Source organism: Girardinichthys multiradiatus, chromosome 19, assembly GCF_021462225.1.
Source record: "Girardinichthys multiradiatus isolate DD_20200921_A chromosome 19, DD_fGirMul_XY1, whole genome shotgun sequence".
NCBI classification, from domain to species: domain Eukaryota; kingdom Metazoa; phylum Chordata; class Actinopteri; order Cyprinodontiformes; family Goodeidae; genus Girardinichthys; species Girardinichthys multiradiatus.
The window spans coordinates 32,368,917-32,388,270 of record NC_061811.1 but is presented as its reverse complement, the minus strand read 5'-3'; the positions used below and the strand labels follow the sequence as shown (position 1 = coordinate 32,388,270).

Below are 19,354 nucleotides of genomic sequence, written 5' to 3'. Positions count from 1 at the left end.
TTTTACTGTTAGGAACAAACTTATTTTGATTTCTAAATTAAGTACAAACAAAGTACACACAATGTATCTCAGTTACAAGTCAGAACACCTGTAAGATTCACAATTAATTAACAGTTGTTTGCAGCATGTTGCATTTATTAAATAAATCTAAACTGAGTCACATGTTTTGTAAAACAAAACTGCAAATGCAAATTTTGCTAATTATGATTAACATATACCAGCTTTGTTCATACATTTCAGCTGGTCTCCAGAAGGAAATCATCTTCCATAATTATCCTAATGAGAATAAACACCTTTTTAGGAATGTCTTAGTATGAAAAAAGTGGCCATGATACTTTCAAGCAGCAACATAATGCATGGAAGTACTTTCACGCAGCTCAAGACCAACCTTTTTCCAGATCTTAAATTTACACATGGCTGTAATCAGTGGCGGTTCTTGATATGGGCCATATGACACTCAGGGCTTTAGGAGCAGAACAACCATCTGGAAAGAAAAAAACTGTCTTGCTATTGCTTATTTGCATGTCCAGTCAGTGGGACTGGGTGATCCCTTTGTTGTGTGCCAGCACAAAAGGAGTAAAATGGCCGTACACTGCAACTGGGTAATGACACTGAAGTTGGTGTCCGATTCATAGCATCTGATTCAATGCTAAATTAAAGGGTTACAAATATTTATTTATCTTAGGGTTTAAAATTTAAAATGCTCTGAATAACCAAACCTGAACTTGACATTTCTACACTGGACAGAGATTCTCTAGGACCTGGTTTGATATTTATGAACCCTTTATTCTCTTTGTGAAAACACAAAAAATAGCCCTTTGGATAGTTTTGGGCATTGGGACTAAAACAAGCATGAGAAGCACAATAACCTTAGACTGAATTATTCTACACTGATTACACTCTGAGACTTTTATCATATCTGTATTTTCCAATAAGTTATATGATAAAACATTCCTGTGCTTTGAAGCATGGATTCTTTTGGGAGTGTGTGTGTGTGTGTCATTTTGAGAGGTGGGGATGGGTGAATGAATGGGACACAGAGCAAAGGGCTCCCTCAAGGCACCATTCATGCAAGTACCGCTACTGGCTGCATTCAATGCATTATCTAATACGTTGAGCAGATAATTCCTGAGGTATTTTGAAGAGGTTGTCCAGGGTTTCTACAAGGCCTCAAACTCATCGACCCTCTGCTTGGTGTTGCCCAGGCGGATCTGACGGAGGGTTTTGTACTTGTTGCGTCCTGCACGGACGTTCTCAGCATGAAGCAGGTCGTTATGGGTCTTCATGCCATCGCTTTTGGCCAACTCCAGATCCGAGCGCAGGTCCTGTGATAGGAGTGGTAATGAAATCATGTGAAAACACTTTCTGGATCCACTGTGTCACATCTGCACAGGTAACATCTGTTCTATCTGAACTCCAAATCCAAATAACAAACCTTAAATGAAATAGGAAGCAATAAAAATATTTGGGATTTTTTGAATTTTAGGTGATAAGATGAGGTTTACAAACACTTCTCAGAAAACAATCTTTGATCATCTTTTTCACTGCTGTATTGTAAATCAACATCTACCTAACAACCTTAAAGCTGTGCTGGAGTAAAATTGTTTGGCAGAAAGTAAAGTTCAGCAGAAAGTCTGAAGAGTTAAAAAACAATAGTGCTGCAAACCAAGATATCAGGGTACAGGTTGCCAAAACATGTATTTTTTTCTCATTTTCTAAGAGCTTTGAAATTTGATGGTTGGCCCATTTTTATACATCTATCGTTACACCTTTCAAACTTCTCATCTGCAGCTCTGACAAAAACTGCTCCCACTGGAAACAATCATGAACACTCACACCTACAGTGAGTTTAGAACAACCATTTAACCTAACATGCGTATTTCTGGGCTGTGGGAGGAAGCCAGAGGACCTGGCAAAAAAACCCACGCAGACACAGTGAGAACATTCAAACTGCACTCAGAAACACCGTCATGCTGTGAGGCAACAGTGCACACCTCTTCAGCACTGTGTTGATTGCACTTTCCAGTGAAACGTTTGGTGCGTCTATCTGTCTTCACCTCAAGAATAATTATGTACCTTGGTGTTGGAGATGATTTTGTACCTTTAGAGTTAAACTAAATGGTTGTAAAGAAGAACCACTGGAGCTTTTCTGTGTGCAGAAATTACATTTTTATGTCTCGGAAGGTTAACTTAATTAAAATAAAGGACACTTGGTTGATCTTTGTTGTATCTTTGAAACCTGAACTCACCATCAGCTGCTTGTTCATGCATACGTTCCTCTCAGTCTGGATTTGTCGCTCCTCCTCCATGTGGTGGTCAGTGATGCCCTGCGTCTGCAGCTCTGCGCTGTGGGTGCTGTTTTCTTCGCTGTGCTCGTGGTCACTCTCGTTGTCTGAAGAGGAGGATGAGGAGGATGTGGAGGAAGAGGATCTAGCTGCAGGAGCTGAATTGGAGGGGCCCCTCACACTTTGCAGCTCTTCCTTTGTCTTTAACAGGCTCTGCTCCACTTCTTCAGCCTGGAAGAGTCATCAGAAGGGACCATGTCAGTAGAGGACAGGGGAAATGGTCCAGATGATTTAAAATGAACAATAAATGAATCTGGGATATGTCATATGAAGCAGTTCAAAACGGTTTTAAATAAATTCCTCAGTAGCATAATCTCATATTAAAAATCCAACTTTTAATTTCTGTGCCTCTGTTGAGTGGGAAAAAAATATTGTTTTAGGTTTTCTATAATATTACCAATGCCACAATTATTTGCTTTCTTCCTGTAAAAATTTTTTACAAAAGAGATCTGTTAACCAAAGATCTAAAACATATAGAGCCTTGCCCATTTTGGTACGATGTCTTAAATATTTTAGGTCCATTGTTGTCTGTTTTCTTTATCCAGGAAAAAAATCCAAGCAACAAGAATGGGATATGGAATTTTTTTAAATCCAAATTAAAAAAGATTAAGACATACATTTTAAGGTCTTAATTTGTCAGTGAAACTCTTTGTTTTATGCCAAACCCACCTGGGTTGTTTGTTGCAGCACAACTAATCTGACAAAAGGACAATTAAAAGTCCCAGTAGCTTTTAGATGAAAGGTTTTTGATAGCAGGACATAAAACATTAGTTTTTTATGACATGTCCTGCAAACAACCAGTAGGCTTGTAGTTAGCATCTAATGGTTGCTATGGAGACTTGGGGACTCCAGGATCCACACTCTTTCCTACAATTCCTTATCAATGAACCTTGGAGATTTTTTTACCACCCTGAAGGAACACCGTGTAACATTACACTCATCAGCCTGCACCTTTAACAAACACTGGAGGGAACCTGCTGAGCTGTGCAGAAGCTGAACAGATTCATAGTTAACTCAAAAGTGTTCGCACTTCAGGACCGCACAGGTTTGAAAAGGAATCCTGGTGCCACTCCTTGGAGTCTTGGAGGCTTTGTCTTGATGTGCGCTTCACACTCCGTCTCAACGTGCATGGTGGTAGGATAAACATAGATCCTCGTCTAGCAAACAGCTGCAGTTGTTTTAAACTTTTAATTATTGCTTTGACTGTAGATATGGACAAGCTTAGGTGAGTAGATGTTTTCTTGCCACAATCTCCTAAATTATTAAGAACAAAACCCACTTGCTTTAAATTAATGACATGTTCTCTTGTCTTTCCCACTTTAATATTGAATTATTTGGTCTTTTTACACATTTTACCACAGGTGCCAATAATGTGGGGGGTGTTGTATTGAATTACACCCAATATTTGTATGAAGTATTTTCTATAATCTTGCACAGATATAAAAGGGAAAAAGGTAATCTCCTTGACGTCTTCTTGAGCATGCTTTGATCATCTGTTGGAAAGCTCACCTTCATGTGCCATGTCTCAGCTTCCATCTCCTTTGCTCTTCTGGCCTCCTCCAGTTCAGTGATCTTGGCAGTGTACTCTGCCAACTCTGCAGCCTAAAGGAGAGCAATGCAAAGCAAGCTTAGTTAGGAATTTAAACCCAAGAGCCACATTTTTTAAGAATTGCTGTTACCCTAACAAAAAACACGACAGAAAAAAACACTGTCGGTATCATATTCAGCTATTAGCTGTACCTAAATGCTCTGGTTATCCTTCAAAAGTACGGAAGTAAATGATAAAATTATAAACAGCAGCTAAAACAGCTAATGTGTGCTTATACTTATATCAGGATTTGTTCACGTATGCACTGTACACTCACCAGCTGCTCCTGGCTCTTCATCTGCTCCTCAGCTTGCCTGGCCAGCTCCTCCTTGGCAATTATGGCCTCCATCCTCTCAGCCTCCAGCCGGGCCGCCTCCTGCTCCACCCTCCTCCTCTCCTCCTCCAGCCTCATGGCCCGGTCCAGCTGCTCCTGAAGCTCTGCAGGACAAAATCAGCACACGGAAGAATCTATTAAGCACTGCATGTCATTAGGGGTTTAGGAAGCTTTTTATTCTAAACATGTGTTTCTTTTTTCTTGACTTGATTTGCTACCTTCTCAGGCCGTATTCCGTCATGTAAATTTTTACTTAAAGAATCTAAAAAAAGAAGCAGCAAGAGCTGAGATTAACTTAACCTGCTGTATCATTCTGGGTCTGCCAACCAGAAAAACAGCAGAGGGCAGTAAAACCATTTTGAAATTGAAATTTCCACTGCAACATAAAAAAGACTTGTTTGTAGACTGACTCTGAGTTTTTTCTCCAGTTTATTGGGAAAATAAGAAACATTTTCTAAGCCTCGTTCAAATTTCGACAGCTTGCACGTGACGTAGTGTGCCCCACCTCGCTCTGCTCTCTTAGTAGTCTCTTCAAACTCGTAGAGCTTCATCATCAGCTCCTGCTTTTCTTTCTCCATCTGCTTTTTCTCCCTCTCAATCCTTTCTCTCTTACTCTTCTCGCCTTCGAGCTGATCCCTGCAGGACACACATAGGCAAAACAAGTTAAGATCACACACATTGATCGCTCACATACACACAGTGCCTTACAAAAGTATTCATACCCCTTTGATCTTTTTCACATCTAGTGACTTTACAACCATGAACTTCAATTTAATTTTGGGGAGATTTCATGTGATGGACTAATACAAAGTTGCATATTCTAGTAAAGTGGAAGGAAAATGATGCATGCAGAGACCTACAGCTTAGGTGGGAGAATCTGTTGCCAAGACAACTATTAGTCATTCACCCCAAAAGAATCCTAAGACTAAAAGTAGCTCCTAGTGACGTCATTCAAGAAAAATCTTAGAATTTCTTGAATTCTAAGATTTTTCTTAGAATCTTCCCTCGCTACGATAAAAGATATTCATGAAGCACTTTAGGCCTGAAGACAGCTTCTAAGCTGAGGAAATGTTAAGAGTAGTGACGAGGACTGTTAGTGAGCCTAAGAGTTTTTTAAGCAGAGAAGATGGTGGAAAGACAGAGAAAGGAGAGATATTCTCTGTACAATGAACAACAGTGAAGTAATAAAACCGTATCGGCTCAAGCATGCAAGGATCCACCCCCTTAACAGTCAAATAAATGAGCACATAAACGTCTGTAACAATCATATACAGGTCCTTCTCAAAATATTAGCATATTGTGATAAAGTTCGTTATTTTCCATAATGTAATGATGAAAATTTAACATTCATATATTTTAGATTCATTGAACACTAACTGAAATATTTCAGGTATTTTATTGTCTTAATACAGATGATTTTGGCATACAGCTCATGAAAACCATAATTAAAAGGGTCTCTAAACGAGCTATGAACCTAATCATCTGAATCAACGAGTTAACTCTAAACACCTGTAAAAGATTCCTGAGGCCTTTAAAACTCCCAGCCTGGTTCATCACTCAAAACCCCAATCATGGGTAAGACTGCCGACCTGACTGCTGTCCAGAAGGCCACTATTGACACCCTCAAGCAAAAGGGTAAGACACAGAAAGAAATTTCTGAACGAATAGGCTGTTCCCAGAGTGCTGTATCAAGGCACCTCAGTGGGAAGTCTGTGGGAAGGAAAAAGTGTGGCAGAAAACGCTGCACAACGAGAAGAGGTGACCGGACCCTGAGGAAAATTGTGGAGAAGGGCCGATTCCAGACCTTGGGGGACCTGCGGAAGCAGTGGACTGAGTCTGGAGTAGAAACATCCAGAGCCACCGTGCACAGGCGTGTGCAGGAAATGGGCTACAGGTGCCGCATTCCCCAGGTCAAGCCACTTTTGAACCAGAAACAGCGGCAGAAGCGCCTGACCTGGGCTACAGAGAAGCAGCACTGGACTGTTGCTCAGTGGTCCAAAGTACTTTTTTTGGATGAAAGCAAATTCTGCATGTCCTTCGGAAATCAAGGTGCCAGAGTCTGGAGGAAGACTGGGGAGAAGGAAATGCCAAAATGCCAGAAGTCCAGTGTCAAGTACCCACAGTCAGTGATGGTCTGGGGTGCCGTGTCAGCTGCTGGTGTTGGTCCACTGTGTTTTATCAAGGGCAGGGTCAATGCAGCTAGCTATCAGGAGATTTTGGAGCACTTCATGCTTCCATCTGCTGAAAAGCTTTATGGAGATGAAGATTTCATTTTTCAGCACGACCTGGCACCTGCTCACAGTGCCAAAACCACTGGTAAATGGTTTACTGACCATGGTATCACTGTGCTCAATTGGCCTGTCAACTCTCCTGACCTGAACCCCATAGAGAATCTGTGGGATATTGTGAAGAGAACGTTGAGAGACTCAAGACCCAACACTCTGGATGAGATAAAGGCCGCTATCGAAGCATCCTGGGCCTCCATAAGACCTCAGCAGTGCCACAGGCTGATTGCCTCCATGCCACGCCGCATTGAAGCAGTCATTTCTGCCAAAGGATTCCCGACCAAGTATTGAGTGCATAACTGTACATGATTATTTGAAGGTTGACGTTTTTTGTATTAAAAACACTTTTCTTTTATTGGTCGGATGAAATATGCTAATTTTGTGAGATAGGAATTTTGGGTTTTCATGAGCTGTATGCCAAAATCATCCGTATTAAGACAATAAAAGACCTGAAATATTTCAGTTAGTGTGCAATGAATCTAAAATATATGAATGTTAAATTTTCATCATGACATTATGGAAAATAATGAACTTTATCACAATATGCTAACATTTTGAAAAGGACCTGTAATTATTAGTATAGAGATAAGGTAAACCTTATCATCCCTCAAGGGGAAAATAAATAGTTTCAGCAGCAGGACAAATTAAAGCTGCACCTCTAGTAAGGTAATATTAGGAAGGATAAATAAATAATAGAAACAGTGATAAATAATCATGAATAAAGAGTGAAACAATGTACAAACAATATAGTACAGAAGGATTTCAACATTATTTACAGACTATAAAATACTTTAAAAAAATAAACATTTGGAAACAACTGAGAAAAGTCTAAAAAATATATAGACACATAAATACACACTAGACAAGATAAAGTAAAATAATCTAAACACTATACATAGAGAGATGTAGATTAGGAAGTTTGCTGGTGTGCTGCTATCTCCTCTCTAGCTTCTAATTGCAGCAGGAACCAGTGCTGTTCACATTCTTGGCCGGTGCTGTAAGCAAAGGCATTGATCTGCTCGGGAATGCGCTTTGCCTCTTTGTGAAACCTGGGACTAAATCTACTTTTCAACACTTTTCTATTCACCTCCACCAGCTGTGCCAACAGCAAGCTCTTATCCTCAGTCCAGTTTGGTTTTCTCCACCTTTTGTTCTCGTTTTTTCGATTCATTTTGTTTTGGTCATTTTACCAAATCAAACCTCTTTATACAAGAAGGTAATCACGGTAACATGCTGACAGGTGAGTGTCCACATTAAAATCAAATAGATGAAGTAGGAAAACAACCAGCATGGCAAGAGAACATAATAAAAGCAAATCAGAATAATGATGAGCATGTAAATAAGCTACGTTCAAACATTTTGATCCTGTGTGACAATTTAATCTTGCTAATATTTATCATGAAGATTTAAACATTTCTCAATCCAGTCTAAATTCTCTCCATTGATTACCAGGAGTGCATTGGTTTTATTTTTGTTTTTTGTTTTTTGTAGCAACCAATCACAGATCTTAGAAGACAGCGTCACACCTAGCAAGGGGGTCAATCACACCTCCTCACTAAGATAGGAATCTCTGTTGTCTCCTCGATCAGAGTCGCTCTAGGCAGGGAACAGAATCAGTCTTAAGCTAGGAGTCCTTGGCAGGAATATTTAGGCTAAGTTAGGAGCTCTCTGAGAGGACTCTGAGAATCTTTGTGAATACGGGCCCAGGCATTTATGCTAAAGTGGTAAGAGGAAGTCATTGTTGAAAAAAATAAGCCATAAGAAATCCCATCAGCAATTTGCCAAGCAGGGCACAAAACAAAATGAGGAAGAAGGTGCTCTGGTCAGATAAGACAAAAAAATAAACTTTTCGGTTTGGACACAAAATGCTATGTGTGGTGCAAAACGTGATACTGCAGATTAACCGGAGCACTCCATCTCCACGGTGAAATATGATGGTGGCAGCATCATGCTGCGGGAGCTGCATAGAAATGAATGCCACACTGTTCAGATTTTCTTGTCAATTTTTGTGTAAAAAGTTTCGACATTTTCCTTCTACTTCACAACTATACCAACATTTATGTTGGACTGTCACACAAAATTCTAAATTTATTAATTAACTTTTGTGGTTGTAACTTAGTAAAAGGGTAAAAGTTCAAGGAGTAAAAATAAATTTGTATTGCTTTATAGTCTCCTTAAATCAGTCCACTTGGGGATTACTTCTCCTACCTCTCCATCTTCTTCTGGAGCCTCTCCTGTTTGGCCTGAGCCTTCATCTGTTGAACCTCAATGTTGTCTGCCTTGCGGCGGCGAACATAGAGGGCATGGTTGCCCATAGAAAGTTGCATGATGCCCTTGTTGACACGCGGATGTGGAACATAGAACATGAAGTCCTTCGAGAGGCATGAAAAAAGACATGTAATTCAGAAAACACCTGCTTATAAAAGTGCTTTTGTTTCATCGTTGCATTGTTTGAAAAGTAAAGAAAAGGTTAGTGACTCGTTAGCTTACATTCCTCCATGCAATACTTACTGCAGATTTCTTCTCTAAAGGCTTGATGAGAAACTTCTTTTCTTTAAAAGAAACGTTTTTAATTTCACTCCACGGAAATCCAATTTTTGGGGTGAGCCTGGAATATGTTTTTAAAGAAAAAGCTGATCAAACATGTAATAGCTGGGTATGGATAGAGGCAGCATCAGAAAATCAGGAAAGTGCATGTTGTAGTCAAACAGAGAAATAGGTCAATGGCCTGTTACAAACAAAATCTACGTGGTCAGTCGGGTGAGTAAAAACATGACAGGATGAAAGAAAAACCCAGCTGAGGTCAGCGATAGAGGTTTGACAGCTAGTTTGTTGCCCTCACCTCTCTCTATAAAAAGGTCACACAGTACACACACAATGACTGATGTTAATGTTAAAAAACATCTTCTAAACAGAACACAGAGAACACAAAAAGAAGTTGAATTTTAAGTGGCAAAACTACTGCATATCCATAAAGATTTGGGCAATAAACTCTGAAATTAAGGTTTTACCTGTCCTCCTTTGGATAGATGTTGAGCCCTAAGGCATCGACTCCAAGCCACAGGTCTGTGCCCTTCTTGTTCTTGATCTCAAAGTAATTAACACCGAACATTTCCAAATCCTGAGCAATCTTTAGATACTCAATCGTTGCCTCTTCCCTGTTCGGAGTCACAGAAATCTTCGTTCAGATACCTTTTTTTCATTTAATTGTGTGGGGTTTTAGGGTAACATTAAATTGTGGCATTGCTGTTGAATAAGGGAATGTCAGATTTTCCTCACTGCTTTCTTTCTTGTCTATCTCTGCAATGACCCCACTACGCTCTTTGAGCTTTTGCTTCAAATCTGGGCCGAAGATCAAATTATGTATGCTTATGACTTTATGGAACTTGAAAATGTTTAGTAAGATCTATATCCACAGTTCTTAAGTACCACAGCTAGAATTTGGGCTAAATTAAGAAGTATTTCTTGACAATGTCGGTGATAATTATTTCAAAAGTAAATAACATTTCAATAATTGTGATCCGGTGAAGGCCTGAAACCTGATACAAGTGCTAGTGACTACTTGTGATGTTTTTATTTACCTTTGAAATTGAAATTTGAAACTGGAAATAGCATCAAATCCAACCTAACTTTTTCTGGTCCAAGTTTAAAAACCAGTACAATCAGCCAATTGTTTTCCAGAGTGGACGTTAATAGCAATTCAAATTAATAATAGTGTATGCCTCTGCATTTGCTACTTTCAAACACTGTAGCAAGAAGTTCTTGAAAAGGGTTGTATAGTTCTGTGCATATAAAAGATACAATGAAAACCAAATTGGCATGAGTGGAATAAAGAGGTTTTTTTCCTTCAGTAATAACAAAGCTTTTTATAAAGGCAGCTATATTGGATTTTGGTCTAAGGCTGTGGAGAAAAGTGACTTTCCCATTTTTCATTTCTAGTTCTAGTTACATTTGTGTTGATTTTCAGATATTCAAACTTGAAAATATCAACTTTTTCAAAAATGGAAAATGTAATTAAACTGTCCTTCTACCAGTCATGCAGTGCATGTTAGCTTTCCTTTCTCTTTTGTTCTCTAAATTTCTTGTCTCCAAATGCCTACAAGTCCAGTTTAAATTCAACATATTTGACATTTTATTTGAAGGAAAAACCAATTTTTTTGTTTTTTACTTTGTTATACTGAATTAACCATAAGACGCTAAGAACGTGTTAAGGCAGATATCTATCACATTATCAGTCGGTCTTTACTTACTTCAGCATGGATTTGTGCTCCTCGTGCCAAACCTGGATTCTCTCTTCCCACTGTTCCATTGACAGCTTGTGTTGATCCAGCACTCTAAGAGGAGAGACAAGCTGTCAGAAAGCCACACTGCTCAAAGCGGGATCACTCTGCGTATACATACAAAGCTAAATTAAACACATGCTGCATGCACCACAGGGCCTTTCTTCTCTGTCATGTCTTGAAATAGCAACTGTGACTGCTATTTACCTAGTTTGATTGTATGCTATATGTGAAGAAAATCAATATATTTCTACAAAAGGAACACTGACTTTTAATAAAGTCTCTGTTTTTAAATGTTCCTGTTCATTGTTTATTATGAAGGATTTCCACACTCTGAAGAAATAGTTTAATATTTTTGGCAAATCCCAGTAACATAATGCAATGCAATAATTCAAGTGAATGTCTGTTTAGACCATAAATACTGTATAAACCTTGTTACAGGTTAGATCATGTACAGTGCCATGGAAAAGCATTAATATTCACTAAACTTTATCACATGTTGTTTTGTTACAATCCCAAACTTCTCCTTTGTGTGTAATTCAATATCAGTATCAACACAGAGAGCATTAATCAAAACAGAAGCAGTGAGGCCCTTGGTAACTCAGGAAGAGCTGCAAAGATCCAAAGCTCAGGTGGCAGAATCTGCTGGCAGGACAACTATCACCCATGTACTCAAATAACCTGGTCTATATGGAAGAGTGGCAAGAAAAAAAAAATGAGTACCCATTGGCGGTTTGTCATATAGCATTTAGAGGACGCAGCAAAAGGTGTAAGAACTCTGGGGTCAATAAGCAAACACTCCATGGTGAAGCATGCTGGTGGCAGCATCATGATGATGTGTGTGTGTGTGTGTGTGTGTGTGTGTGTGGGTTTGTGTGTGTGTGTGTGTGTGTGTGTGTGTGCGTGTGTGTGTGTGTGTTTGTGTGTGTGTGTGTGTGTGTGTGTGTGTGTGTGAGTGTGTGTGTGTGTGTGTGTGTGTGTGTGTGTGTGTGTGTGTGTGTGTGTGTGTGTGTGCATGAGGTTCCTTCCATTTCACAGTGATGCACTATTTTGCGCTGGTCTATCACATAAAGTTCCAATAATATACATCAAGGTTTGTGGCTTTACTGTGAAAAGGGTCAAGGGGTATGAATGCTTCTCTAAGGCACTATAGAACGCATTTAATAATGATGTAGACATACATGTTAAAACAAGTACATTTCAATTAAAAACCCTACAGTATGAAGTGTGTTTAGATATACAGGAGACAAACACCAAAATGTTCATATTTTCCCTAGTGTCAGTGCAGCTGAAAGGACCAATAAAAGGAGACCACTCACAAGTGATGAGAGTGGAAATTACTTTAAAAAGACCTGGAGATGGAGAACCTTTTAGCAAATTATGACATGCAATGACATAAAGCAATAGACATGTTTTTTGCCAGGCTGTTTTACCCCACAATGATGAACGTGTTTTCGGAGTAACCCAACACATCGATGGCTATGGGTCCTATTTTTAGCTCATTTGTTGGGATTGTTTTGTCACTAAAACTGTTTATTTGACATGAATATGTAAGTTTTTTAGATTTTCTTATCATTCTCTGAAGAAATATCTGAAACTTCCAAAAAAAGAAAGGCAGTCATACATATAAAATCGTTGTTGTTTTGTTTAAACTTTGATGTAAGGCTTAATTGCTTTTGTTTATCTGCAAAATGAAACGGAAAAAAAGCCATTACCATTTGGGCAAGATAAAATCTTAGAAGTCTAAGGTTTTCATGGGAATTTTTTCCTTCTTTTGGTTATGAATTGAAATATAGTAGAAATTTTCATTTAATCAACATATTATCCACATTTGAAGCTGCACAAAATAACCTCTGCAAGGATAACAGAAGTTTAACCAAATTGAAGTTGGCTTTTCTAGCATTCCCTATAGTTTGATCTCACCTTTTAGGGAGCAGACGCTCAGAGGAGAGGTAGCCCCGCTGGTGCACTGACTTGTCAAACTCTCCGAACTTTGCCTGGACGGCGTAGGAGGCCAGCAGCACCGCGGTCTCCGGAGGACAGTAGATCTCGTCTGACAGGATGTCCTCCTTCACCTGCAGGAAGAAGAGCTTCCTGGTGATGTCCTGGATGAGCTCCTCGTTCACGTCCTCAGGATAAAAGTAGACCCTGAGTTTGAACTGCAGGGGTGTCTCTTTCTTTACATCCTGAGATAACACCTGCACAGAAAATGAAAATGTGTTTTAAAGCTTAAAACGTGCCCCCAAAAAAGGTGGAATCTTCATGTATTTTCAAAAACAGCATTAGGTAGACATCAGGTAAATATACTTCTGGTCACAGACAAGGAATTTACTTTTATTTTGTCTAAAATTAAAAGCAATCAAACTCTATTTAAACATAATTTGTCACCTATATAATCCCATATAAAACCCATATAAGATCAGCTTTTCTAAATGTTTCACTATTCAGTTGTAAAATGTTAATTACATTGTGAAATTCATATTTCATTACCTAGTTGGGAATTTTATTGTTACACACTACTAGTACTACACCAGTGCTTAAGGTGGCATTCATCTTAGTCAGAAAAAGAGGATACATATTGGTGAAAATTAAAGCGTTTTGATGGACAAAACACCACTGATGTTCTAGACAACTGATGTTTTTTTAATACACTAATAACATAATAATCAGCATTAAATAAATGGCAGTGAAACAAAGCAATTTGGTGTGTTGCAGTTACAAAACTAACGTTAAGACTGTATCCATCACGTTTTTTTAAAGCAATAGAGCTTCTATATTTTAAACTAAATAAAATGTAACAGGCCAATATTGTAGCCCAAAAACACTTTGACACAAAAAACCCACTGTCTTGTCAGCCTGCAGCCACGTGACAAGTCCTCTGCTGTCCACAAACTGAAGGCCAAAGTACCAAATCTCACGCAACCCAATCGTCTTGGCAACCTGACAACAAAACACAAAAAGAGAAAAAAGTTAAAAAATGGTGAAAAGCAACGACGAAACATCCAAAAGTTGGAAAACCGAAGACCTGTCAGTGTTTTGTGACCTTTTCCGTAATTTATTCATTATCTGTCTTTCTGGAAAACATGAATGAAAATGTGTGAATGAAATGATGAAATGGGAAAAGTGGTGTTGGAGAATCTACAGATAGATTTTATCATTCATTCTTCTTTGCAATCTGTCTTACCATAGCTTGACAACTGGATTTAGGTCCAACTTTAACTAGGCCATTCTAACACATTAATCTGCTTTGATCTAAACTGTTCCATTGTAGCTCTGGCTGTATATTCAGTATTGTTGTCCTGCTGGACAGCCCCCAAGGCTGTTTCTCTGATGAACACTTGACAGTCAGAGTTCCAGAACAACACCATGCATACTTGGACTGATCTCACATTATATTATATTGTAAAGGCAACTGTGTGCATTTAAAAAGATATTCTTTATTATTGAGAGCAAAGTGTACCGGAATTCCTTGTTTGTCTGGATAAACTTGGCAATAAAGCTGATTCTGATTCTAAAAAATTCCTTTTTGTCCCATCTGTCCATGTTTGCTGTGTCCCCAACTGCCAACAGGGCTTCGTATTGCTTTCTTTCAACAAGAGATTTATTTTACCCACATTTTCATAAAGTCCAGATTTCTGGAGTGCACAGCTGAGAGCTGTGCTACTCTGCATGTCTTCCAGCATATTGAGTACCTTGGTTTCCTCTCTGATTAGTGCTCTCCTTTCCCGGCCTGTTAGTTCAATTTTATGTTGATGGCCACAGCTTTGCAGCTGGGCCATACTCTTTCCATTTACAGAAGATCAGATGGAGCACTGCTCTGTGAGATGTTCAAAGATTGGGGTATTATTTTATAACCTAAACCTTCTTTGAACTTCACCTTAACTTTTTTTGTTGTCCTGTCTGCTGTGTTCATTAGTCATTATGATGCTGTAGATTTCTAAATGTTCTCTAACAAACATCTGAAGCCTTTTTACTTCTTTCTTTGTAATTGAACTTAGTTGAAAGTTGCTTTGCAAGTTAATATGTTATGCTCACAAGAATAGTCTTATGAGCATACCATATTTACTCATGTGAAATAGTCTTTCAGTCCAAACAACCCTTGTGATTCAGAGAAAACAATGCTGTTTATAAATGTGTGCTTTGCATACTGTAACATGCAGACCTGTTCAAACAGTTGCCTTCCTTTGGTGCTGGCCTGAAAGGAAAACTCCAGCTCTGCGTCCATTGTAGTGACACGGACATTGACCTGTAGTGGAAAAGGCAATTTACTGATTACATTTATGATGAACATTTTCTATTTGGGTGGGCATAACCTGTTTCTTTCCAATCAATAATTTATTTTGATTTCATCCTTAAGTAAATGGACTGAACTTATATAGCGCTTTTCCAGTCATACAGACCGCTCAAAGCACTTTACAGTAGCGCCACATTCACCCAATCACACTCACTAATGCTCAGGGATATATCTGCCTGGCCTTAATTGTCTGTTTGACTGCATTCTAATCAACTAATCATCCTGTTGGAAATCATAAATAACGGACTTATGTGTTGAAAGAACATCCCTAACCTGGAGCTGTTAACTGGATTATTCATAAACCATAATTGCTCACTATCTCATTAGACTTTAGACTAGCCATGTGAATGCAAGCTTGAACATATGCAGATTAACCATCAGAATACTTGCTGCTTGCAAGACTGCAATGAAATCAGCCTATGTTGGAGCAAATAACACAAATACTGTTTGTAGAATTTGATATCCACAAGGAAAAAAAAGGTTTATTTTTAGCTTGTTTCAACTGGTTTAAAAAACACTGCAAGATTATCAATTGGCCTCGGGCTTATAGCAGATACAGAACGGTTTATGAAATTATACCAGAGCACACCCTGGCTATCATAAAGATAAACATACAAAAGGTTGGGCAGGGACAAATGGAACATCCACTAATGAAATTGTCACCAGGCTTTTTTGTTTTCACCTTACATGATAACATGTATTGAATAACGTCGTTATCCGATGTTATAATGCATTTGTAATTCTAGCCTGGAGTTTTATGATCATACACTGCAGTTGTCATTACTATACAGACCCAAGACAGATGGAAAAAAAACAACCATTGTTTACATGTTATCTCTGTCACATGTGTTTATATGGAAAAGCATGTTGCATGCTCCATATATGTTGACAAAATGCACAGGTGAAAATAATTAATCAAAATGTGTATCATGGAAAAAAAAAAATTATTTTACATGTAGAAAATCTTCCTTTTATGATCATTTTTACATGTGATACACATGGAAATCATTAAGGTTTTGCCATCTGTTCACATTCAAATGATTGTACTGCATTTTTTATATTGCATGTTATAGTTTCCATTAGTGAAAATAACTATTATATTTTGTGGTTACATGTGAAGTTGTTGGAAATTCTTCCCTGTTACAACAGGGTATACTTTCTACAGAATAAATATTGCCCATGTACAGGTTTATTTGTTTCACATGTTACTATGCAATCCAATTTCCAGATGTAAAACACATATATATAAAATGTTTCACATGTTATTACATGATCTAATTTCTTCATGTGAAATGCATGTTTCAAAAACATTTCACATTTTGACATTTTCTCATGTGTTTTACATGCTACTACGCAATATGATTTTCAAATGTGAAACACAAGTTACTAAATGTTTCAAGCGTGATATAATCACTACATGTGAAACATTCATTCATCTTCTATATCATTTATTCCATAGTGGGTCACTGGGGGAACTGTGCCTATCTCCAGCAGTCTACGGGCGAGAAGCAGGGTACACCCTGGACAGGTCGCCAGTCCATCGCAGGGCAACACAGAGACACACAGGACAAACAACCATTCACACACTCATTCACACCTAAGGGCAATTTAGAGAGACCAATTAAGCAAACAGTCATGTTTTTGGACTGTGGGAGGAAGCCAGAGTACCCGGTGAGAACCCACTTGTAAAAAATGTTTCCACATTCAGAAGGTTATTTCACATGTTAGTACATGAGAATTTTAACATGTGAACATAATTATGTCATGTAGTAACATGTGAAACACCTTTGGGAAAAAAAAAGTTCCATGGGTGAATGAGTGTTAAAGTCAATTAAGCAGTTTGTATAACTACAAATTGCTGTAAAGGTTATATCTGTTTATCATTTAACATATTCTCCTATGGTTTTCACATGTCCATCACATGCAATTTATTGGTGTTGTCATACAGTTAAGCTCAAAGTTATTCCTACACCTGGCGGATGAAAATTTGAAATGATTTTCATTCTTCCAAGAAGTTTGTTTCAAGTCCATCAGACATCAATCTCAAGACCACACCAAAATGTTAACAGTACTTCCAGTAAGAATATATTTGTTAGTAAAATTAAAAGATTACTTTAAACCTAAACTTGTTTGTAATCGAATTAAGTTCACTTGGGAATTTTTATGTTTCACATCATACCAAACAAATGTTCCAAAATGACATGTTTCTGGTTTTAACATGTCAAGGTTCACATGTTGTTAGTTAGGATTCTGCAGATGTGAAACCCATGAGTTTTTGTTCCAGGTAAAGAGGCTGTAGTTCATCCCATCCACCTGGTTTCTATTTGTTTGTAATATGCTTTCAGCACCTTGTTGATTAATCCCTCAAAGCAAACCAGAAGCCAACTAATAAAACATCTTTTCAGCATTCTCCAGATAAACACCAGCAAAACACACAGCATCCCTGATATGTCTCCAGTTGATGTGATGTCAGTCAAATTTAAGCAATCATCAGCATAAAGTCTACATAAAGGCGTGTCCTTTATGTAGTCCTTGGAGTGTCAATAAAAGTACATAGCTGCTGTTGTAAAGTGCAGATCGACTATTCTTATCAGCTTCATGCTGCACACTGGAGCAACCTTTAACTGAAGACACTCGAGACTCGCAACACATAAGAGATTCATTTGTTTTAGGCAGATCGATCATTCCGGACACTTTTGGACAATCTGAGGTGTGCAGTGAAGCAAGGGAACCACGCAGTCATTGTTTGCTGGTGAATGTCATTCTTGACTTGTTAAATCATTTAATAGTCTGTAAGGAGAATTTACTTGTTATTTATCATTATGTGCTTGACCGTACATGTCACAGACTGCTTGAACACCCCAGTGCGCTACTTGCACTAGGGGAGTAATTCATTGTCAGGAATGTGTGCAGCATGGGTCAAACTCTACCTTTGGTTAATGAGTAATTGACAAGAAGGACCACTGCCTCTTGGAAAAGCTTACAATAGAAAAAAGAAAATATGATCAGCATAAATAAATCAGGTGAGCACTGACTGAGGCTCAAATGTATAACTTGTTCCTAAATAGGTCATCATAAATGATTTACTGAACATTACAAGCAGGATTTATAGACCTCCACCATGTTTTTTTTTTAAACCAGGAAGGAGATAAGCAGTACAAAATGTATCTAAAAAATCAGAAATCCTACCAGCTTTGGCATCTTGGCTGTGGTTTGTGGACAAGCTCCTAACAGAGGTAAGCGTTTTCCAGGCTGACCGAGGCTGCAGTGGCCAACTCCCAGCAAAACCACCACCTGATAAAGACTGCCTCTTTTCTAGCTGTCAAGCTCAGGGGCAGGACTTGTGTCCTTTGAACTCAGTGGGAGGTAGCTCACAGTGGGAGGACCAACTTTGTCACTAATGCAACAAAATGAGAGATTTACCTCCGTTATGGCCAAAAGTGGGACAAACCTCACAGCTCCACCCAAAGACAATCACCTGTTTCAGCAACTAAGCCTCCAGTGACCTTTGATCGAAGAGCACAGGGCTACATAACCCTGGATGTGCTATTTCTGTAGCCTGTTTGGAGATGACATGAGTCAATGGCTGTCTTAAAGAAAATGTATCAGCGTTACAGCAAGAACGTAATTTGTTCCAACTCGCATAGAGGTTTTTGATGTTGTCTGTCCATGTATTCCAACTTGGGAAACCATCTCAGTATGGCTGTGTTTCAGATACCGTTCACTATGCTGCTGTACACCCAATCATGAAAAAGAAAAATCTCAACCTAATCATTCTCTTAAACAACGGTTAGTTTCTACAGAGTTTGAGAAAGTAGTGGCTAGGTTTTAGATCACACAACACTGAGAAACCACCTTTTAAGAGTTTAACAGCTGACTCTGCAGACTTGGTTGTTTTAGTGCTTATAAACGTATCAGCAGTCTTTGATACTGTAGATCATATGTTGGCATCAAGTTGGTAACATGTACAACTCTGTCCAAGTTTAAAACCCGCCTCACAGGAAGGAGTTTTTCTGTTATTTTATTTTATTTTTGGAGGGGGGTCCCAAAGAGTCCAAATATGGGGTCTATTGCTATTTATCTATATTTAGCCTCTATTGTCTATCTTTATGAAGCACTAAAGTTCATTGATTTTCTTAATGACGAAATTAAAAAAATTATTGCTTTATTTTATAGTATCAAATTGTCTGGCCACCACCTCGTTTATGTGATCTCACCATCCTCACAA

At 38.5% G+C, this 19,354-nt stretch overlaps 1 protein-coding gene across 1 annotated transcript; it reads right to left on the bottom strand.

Annotated features, from left to right (window-relative positions):
• Positions 1 to 117: 117 nt before the first annotated feature.
• On the bottom strand, positions 118 to 18,470 carry ezra (ezrin a). Its single transcript, XM_047346240.1, is given in 15 exon segments — positions 118 to 1,325; positions 2,250 to 2,398; positions 2,401 to 2,434; positions 2,466 to 2,516; positions 3,855 to 3,947; positions 4,211 to 4,371; positions 4,773 to 4,903; positions 8,761 to 8,924; positions 9,064 to 9,160; positions 9,564 to 9,710; positions 10,803 to 10,886; positions 12,756 to 13,030; positions 13,677 to 13,772; positions 14,995 to 15,078; positions 18,316 to 18,470. Coding segments are annotated over 15 exon segments (1,743 nt in total). The 5' UTR covers positions 18,328 to 18,470; the 3' UTR covers positions 118 to 1,160.
• Between the last annotated feature and the right edge of the window lie 884 nt (positions 18,471 to 19,354).